This window comes from Poecilia formosa, unplaced genomic scaffold, assembly GCF_000485575.1.
Source record: "Poecilia formosa unplaced genomic scaffold, Poecilia_formosa-5.1.2 Scaffold744, whole genome shotgun sequence".
Taxonomy (NCBI): domain Eukaryota; kingdom Metazoa; phylum Chordata; class Actinopteri; order Cyprinodontiformes; family Poeciliidae; genus Poecilia; species Poecilia formosa.
Window position 1 is genome coordinate 56,102 of NW_006800683.1, and position 7,584 is coordinate 63,685.

The 7,584-nt window shown below is 36.9% G+C and overlaps 1 protein-coding gene across 4 annotated transcripts in view; it reads left to right on the forward strand.

The window, feature by feature from the left end:
* The window catches only part of LOC103131323 (chromodomain-helicase-DNA-binding protein 1), a 39,212-nt gene that overhangs the window by 15,839 nt on the left and 15,789 nt on the right, over positions 1 to 7,584 (forward strand). For all 4 annotated transcript variants that reach the window (XM_016666572.1, XM_016666571.1, XM_016666573.1 and 1 more), the window contains exons 6-10: positions 2,545 to 2,813; positions 3,057 to 3,282; positions 5,695 to 5,795; positions 5,878 to 6,056; positions 6,304 to 6,428. In XM_016666572.1, coding sequence (XP_016522058.1) covers positions 2,545 to 2,813; positions 3,057 to 3,282; positions 5,695 to 5,795; positions 5,878 to 6,056; positions 6,304 to 6,428 — 900 coding nt within the window. The remainder of the gene's footprint in view (positions 1 to 2,544; positions 2,814 to 3,056; positions 3,283 to 5,694; positions 5,796 to 5,877; positions 6,057 to 6,303; positions 6,429 to 7,584) is intronic.

The window sequence follows — 7,584 nt, forward strand, 5'->3', positions numbered from 1 at the left end:
TGATAGTAACACCGGTATTATGCCAGATTTACCAATATTTCATTTTATATTTTTTTTTATCCGATTACTCGATTAAACGTAAGAATAATCGATAGATTACTCGATTACTAAAATATTCGTTTACAACAGCCCTAGACTCAAAACATACAGCTGGAACAGGACTGATCAAGAAAAGCTTTCTTTCCTGGCAGTGATCTCTAATGAGACCGAGAGACCTTTAAAACAAAATAAAGAGGACTTTTACCAGAAATCGACGATATTGTTGCGCAGAAGGAGCAGAGTATGGACTCCATTTATAATGAATGTTTTTTAATGAATGTACGTTTGTGGGCTACAATTTGTAAGTGTAAAGAATGCGGAAAAGAAACTCACCTGATTCACCTGATTTTACTGTGTATATATAGATTTTTATATTGGTTCTGCTCTGTCCTTTATACTGCTGTAACAATGTAAATTTCCCCACTGTGGGATTAATAAAGGAATATCTTATCTTATCTTATAACTCACAAGCTGCTATGTCAGATTACCTAAAAACAGCGGTAGCTAATCACTTAATTGCAAAATAAACATTAAGCCTGCAATAGACTGAATGTTCTGTTCTTTGTGTGGGAAAGTTTTGGTGTTGAATCCTGAAACAAAGTGGCATTGTTGTCAGTTGCTATGGCAGTGAGTCTCTGTGTAGCTAGGCCGACACAGAGGGCAAGAAAGAAGTGGGGTTTTTTGGGGGTTTTGGCTCTAGTGGCCTTTATTTGATAGTTAATTGACAGGAAAGTGGGTAATGAGAGACGGGGGAAGACATGCAGCAAAGGTCGCCAAGGCCGGGAATTGAACCTGCGACAGCTGTGTTGAGGACTAAGGCCTCCATATGTGGGTTGTTAACCCCTGTGCCACCACAGCACACCCCAGAAAGAAGTGGTTTTGAGTTGTACTTCAACCGGTTTTTCTGATTTATTTTCATTTGCTGTGAAGGATAGCGCTAAATCAGTAATACCTACATTTCCAAGTTTCATTGAGTTAACGGAATTGTTCAGTTCTTTGTGCTTTCACCTGCACCAAGTTGTGGAGCTGGTCTGATGGGAGCTAGCAATAGGTTGAAAAGTAGTGACTGAATGTTTTATACAGTGGCATTTAGATAGTAAATGTGGAATATATTGTCATTAGGCATGGTACTGCTAGGATAGGGGTCGGTAACCCAAAATGTTGAAAGAGCCATATTGGACCAAAAAAAGAACAAAAAACAAATCTGTCTGGAGCTGCAAAAAATTAAAAGCCTTATATGAAGCTTATAATGAAGGCAAAACAGGCTTTAAGTGTTTATATTAGCTATGTTAGCCTATTATCAAAACGACTAAGTGCGTACATTCATGAGCATTCATGATTAAATGCTTATTTTCCCTACTGTGCTTCCTGGAAGGAATGACGCACCATGTGACTGCTCTATTGTTCGATGGTGCTTTAAGTTTACCTCCCGTTACAATATGAATGTATTATGTTTATAATTTCCACGGCTCACCTGACGATCACTCACGGCACATAGTGCGTCACGGCACAGTGGTTGAAAAACACTGGTATAATGGATCGATACTCGCAGATGACAAATCGATATCTTCCGAGGGGAAAAATATCGATACATACTGTAGAATCAATTTCATTATACAGCCCTAATAATATCGCTAAGTGTCATTCTAAATATATACTGATAAAAATTACTAATCAATTTATAAAAACAACAACTTTGTTCCTAAATATATGTGCCTATGGCAGGATTGTGTTCTTGCGCGTTTAATGTGACTTCTGTTTACGGACATCACTGGACAGCTTCTCAACATCGGGCATGTAAGATGCAACTTTAATCTTGATGCGGCAGCTAATGTAGCGCCTTCCCTAGAAATGTCTTTCAACATTACCATATTTTTTGGACTAAAAGCTGCTACCTTTTCCCCACGCTTTGAACCATGCAGCTTATAGCCCAGTGCGGCTTATATATGTACATTTCCAGTTTTCCAATTCTTTGTTGACGGAAATGTTGAAATTTTTGATTTATTCTACACATTTTTATAGCATTTGGAAAACGTTAAGAATGACTGTGTCATGTTTGTCCTCATACAGAAAACATATAAAAACAAAAAATATATTTCCCATACCATCTTTTCCCATTTTCAAACATTTTTGAAAAAGCTCCAGGGAGCCACATAATTTCTTCTAATAAATGTAATGTTCTAATAAGAATATGATTTAGAACCTAAGCTATCCCACTTAAATATGTGGGATAGCTATATTATAAAACAATAAAATCAGTTGCAAGTGTTCAGTGTTGTTTAGAAATTTGTAGGTTGTGCTTATATGTGAGAATAACATTTTTTAAATTATTTTGGAGTAGTTTTGTTACACAAATAGTCTAGTTGTAATTGAAAGCACCAATATGGAAATATTGTAATTGCACAATTCAGTTTATGTAGAAGCTGAAATAAAACTGATCATCATACTTGATGACATCAATTTTGACGAAACCTTTACCACTTTTCTACTGCTCTGTGATTTTAGGATGAATTCTCGAAATGGAAAAAGTATCACTCAGAGAAAGAAATCCCAAAAGTGTTCATCTTCTGAGGATGAAAACAACTACGCAAAGATAGCATGTGGAGGGCCACGACGACAGGCCACTGTCAACATAAGTTATAAGGAAGCTGAAGACATAAATACAGATTCTGATGATTTGGTGGAGGTTTTGGGTGAAGATGTTCCGATGCCTGAGGAGGAAGAGTTTGAAACAATTGAAAGAGTAATGGACTGTAGGCTAGGACGAAAAAGAGGTAAGAACACGTCTTTACCTAATCAATAAAGTATATTCTGACTCTGTTAGGTTTAATGAATGAATATAAATACTGAAGATTATTTGGGGAAATGGAGGCGTTTGATCCAGACTGCAGGTTTGCTTTGAGGAGTCCTGTGCAGTTTTATACTTCTCATCTTGGAAATTAAATAAAAATCCAAGTGAGGATGATTAAGCTTAGATATTTTACCTAATGTGATCTTTATTTATTTATTTTTTTCAGCAACAGGAAGTTCAACCACTGTATATGCTGTAGAAGCAGATGGGGACCCCAATTTTGACTTTGATTCAAATAAAGAGACTGGCGAGGTTCAATATTTCATTAAGTGGAAAAACTGGGCACACATCCATAACACTTGGGAAACTGAAGAAACACTAAAATTGCAGAATGTCAGGGGCATGAAGAAACTGGAAAACTTCAAAAAAAAGGAACAAGAGAAAAAAAAATGGTAAGTGGTCTTTATCTGGGCTCTTTACAGCACTACATCTGACACTTTGCACTTGATAATGTATGGCTTAGATTGAGAATATCAATCTAAGCCATACATTATGGCTTAGATTGTATACACAGGTGTGTGTATACACCCCTGTGTATACACACACACACACACACAGGTGGAAATTAAATTTTTTCTCCACCAACCACAGTTTACTTTTAATTTCTATTACTTTTTTATGCAAAAACTGAGAAGTAGCTTAGGCTGATGTTTTTCAGAGTATACTAAGTTTTTGAATTACTGTTTTGGGTGGTTTTATAAGCTGAAAGCGGAAATTATGTAACGATGAACTTTAAATCGTTTAAACTGGTGGCCTTGAATCTATAACCTATGAAAGTTTAACTTTTTGAGTAGAATAAAAAAACTTTTCCATGATATTCTAATCTTTTGGAAAGGGTGCACACACGCACGCACGCACGCACACACACACACACACACACGGGTGGAAATATAAATTTTTCTCCACCAACCACAGTGGCTAGTAGAGAACATTTTTTACTGGCCACTCAGACATTTCACCAGCCTCGATAACAAAACCCCACCAGAACAAGCAAATGACATAAAAGTTATGATTTATTCTTAACTCTATGAAAACCGATTTACTGACAATAAGTTTACCATTTGTATGAACAGAGACTAATTTAACATAAAACATGGATACCTTAACAGAGGTGTTATGATCTGTGTTTTCTGTGTAGTTATTTTTGAGGTTTTTCTGTGTTTTAGTCCATTTTCCCCTGTGTGTCTGTCTTCCCTGTTGATTGCTCCCAGCTGTATCCAGTTCCCTGATTACGTTCCCTGTGTATTTAACCCCACCTCTTGTCTTTGTCTCTTGTCGGGTCCTTGTCTAACATCCGTCTAATGTGGTACCAGTCTGTCTGAGCCGTCTTGCATCTCGTCAGTCAAATAAGTCGTTTTTGTAGTTTAGTTTAAGTCGTCACAGTAGAACTGGAAAGTCCTGTGGCGGCAATGGCTCTTATTTTGTCAGTCTTTGTTTAGTTGCTGCCGGTGCTGAGTTTTTTGTTTCCACTCTGCCGTGCTGCATGTTCTCGGACTGCTTTGAGCTGAATTTGATTATTAAAGACATCAACCTCACTACATCCTGGGTCCTGCGTTCAACCTCACCACCCCTCATTCACTGTACATGATAAGAGGAGTAGTGCAATAAGTTCACTTGAAGTAATTACTAACAGCAAACTTTAACTATGCATCCCTAACATTCTTGCAATCATTTCCACATTTTGGCTACAACCTCCCCAGATAGTATTTATTGAAGATGTGTCTAGTTATTTTTTAAGCGTTTTTAAATGGCATCAATAGCTGTTTTTTAACTGTTCTATTTGTTTTCCCTTACTACTTATGTTTTCTATTGAAATTCACAATTATTCTTCTTATTAAAATATCTCAAGGTGTCCATTATTAATTCAGCGTGTTCATCATTCCTATGTTATTCCAGTGTTTTTCGACTGCCTGCTAGCTTACATGAAGGTTTTCTGCCTTCAAAGTCGAATGCAGCCTGCATTCGACTTTGAATGAACGTTTCCTTTTTTACTTAACTTTATTTGATATATGCGTGTTGTGAGAGTTATTTGACTCGTGTAATTTATGGTACTGAGAACCTTAATGTTAGATATTGTTTTACTGATTGCAGGTTTTTCAGTTGTCCTTTTGACTGAAAGCTGCTATATTGTGCCTGCAAATATTTTGCATATTTTATGTCTAAATTAGGTAAAATTATTGCCAGATCATTTTTCCATTTTGCCAGATCACATAGTAACATTTATACTTGTATATATTTATATTTGCATGTATATGGATATGTATGTGTATATTTTGCTGCTGTTTATTACTCCTAATAGTTTTAAATACCTGACTCCAAACTAAGCACCTGGTTTTCTGTTTTTAAATTTAGTCAATACAAGTCATAATCACAAGTATCTGATAAAAATTCCATTTCCATTTATTATTAAAATATTATTCTTTTCACCTGAGTGTCTAAGACATGTGGCTGCAGATCCGATGAGACAACAAGTCAATCATTGAACTGCGGCCTCAGGTGTCCTGGTACCCAGAGCACATATGGACACCCTTATGCTTGAACATGGTGTTCGTTATGGACAGTCCATGACGACCACAGAAGTCCCAGCAACAGAACACCACTCGGGTTCAGACCACAGGACCATTCCTGCCAACCACACCCCTCTACGTCTCATTGTCATTGTCCCTTATTTCCTCAGCGATGGAAAAATGTTTCCATTGGTTTTACTCGTCATAAGCTCCACTTTTTCTAGTTCCTCACCGAGGACCTGTCTGCCTTGGGTGACTCAATACTCAAATTCATTTTAACTGTATCTGTTTCTTTAGGTTAAAGGCAGCATCACCAGAAGATAGAGAATATTTTAATTGTCAAGAGGAACTGATGGATGACCTGCATTCTCAGTATCGGCTTGTTGAACGTATCATAGGTATTGTTCTATGATTACTCTGAATGTGTTTGCTAACCCTGAGTTTGTGTGATCCAATAAATGATTGAAATATATTTTGCAGGACATTCAAATCAGAAGTCAGCTGCTGGTTACCCAGACTACCTCTGCAAGTGGCAAGGTTTACCATACTCAGAGTGTAGCTGGGAAGATGGTGCTCTGATTGCCAAAAAGTTCCAGAAATGCATTGATGACTACATGGGCAGAAATCAGTCAAAGACCATTCCCTCTAGAGATTTGAAGGTAAATTTAGACCTTATTTTTTCCAACAATGTTGGCAAAAGTTTCAGAATAAAATGTATGTTCTGTAAAACATTTTTTCCCGTGACACATCATCAATAAAAACAGATTTACTGTACATATCATTTAAACCTGGTTTACTTAGTTATGTCAATTCTATTGAAATGTATTTAGTATTGGTTTTTAGAACATGTTTTTAGATATCAGTATTCCACTTAAAGAAATTCAAATGAGGATTTTGTTTTATTAGTTGATGAAACAGAGACCCAGGTTTGTACCAATGAAGAAGCAGCCAGCTTACATTGGAGGGGATGGACTGGAGCTCAGGGACTACCAGCTGGATGGTTTAAACTGGATGGCCCACTCCTGGAGCAAGTATGACTCAACAGTCTTTGTCATTTGGTGATTTATCCTACATCTTAAATGGGAAATCTTCTCATTCTATGGAATTTCTTCATCTATTAGTAATAAGGATTGCTATGACTGGCACACATTGCTCAACTCTAGCTTGAAGTGAAAAACATTTCGCCAGCTAGAATCTGAATATCTAAATGTATTAGCAGCAGGAGAAAGTAAGGCTTTGTTTTAAATTATTTAGATTTGAAGCTAAACCATACTGGTAGGAACATAGTGACAACATCTACCTTCACAAAGCTTTTCCAGCATCATCATCATCATCTCACAGCCTCTCTTCTGCTTTACTCTCTTTGACCACACTGTAACAGTCCTGGTGACAAATCAGTGCATTTGAAATATACTGATATTTGAGCTTTTCCTAAGCAAAAACCTTAGACCAAAACTATACAACATGGAATGTGCTGCAGGTCAAAAAAGATTAATGTTCAATCATAATAGTAAAATATAAAAAGTTGAGCACAAAATTATAGCACAAAATATCCATAGCAGATTTAGTGTTAAGGAAATGCATTAATTTTCCAACATACGTCTTCTGAATGGAAGCAATACTTCTATTTTCCTCAAAAAAAAAATCCAACTTGTATCTGACAGACAATTTGTGGAGGGAGTTAAAGAATATGACTATGGAACAAACACACTCCAATCTCATTGACTTGGAGCTCATCACCACAGATGAATCATCAAAACATGTCAGCATTTATAAGATGAATTCGTTTGCTGAAATGCAGTTACAGTATCTTCCACTGATTATTTTAACCATATAACTTTTTTTAAAAGTATACACAATATGTAAATAAAAACTTCCATCCCTCCCTCTCTCCCTCTTCTGCTTATCCGGGGTCGGGAGCAGACCCCGGATAAGCAGCTTAAGTAGGGAGGCCCAGACTTCCCTCTCCCCAGCTTTATCTATAGAGCGATATCTGAAACAAACTTGGCAAAATACAAATTACCCTGCCACCCTTCGAATACACAGCCATACATCAAAGCAAGTCCTTTTTAAACTTGCCTATGGGAGTGTGGGTGGTATGTGGGTGTACAGCAGCAGTGAAAAACTCTTTGCTGATGTTCCAGTAACACACAGAAATGGAGAACCTCAAGGTTGGGATTTTTATGG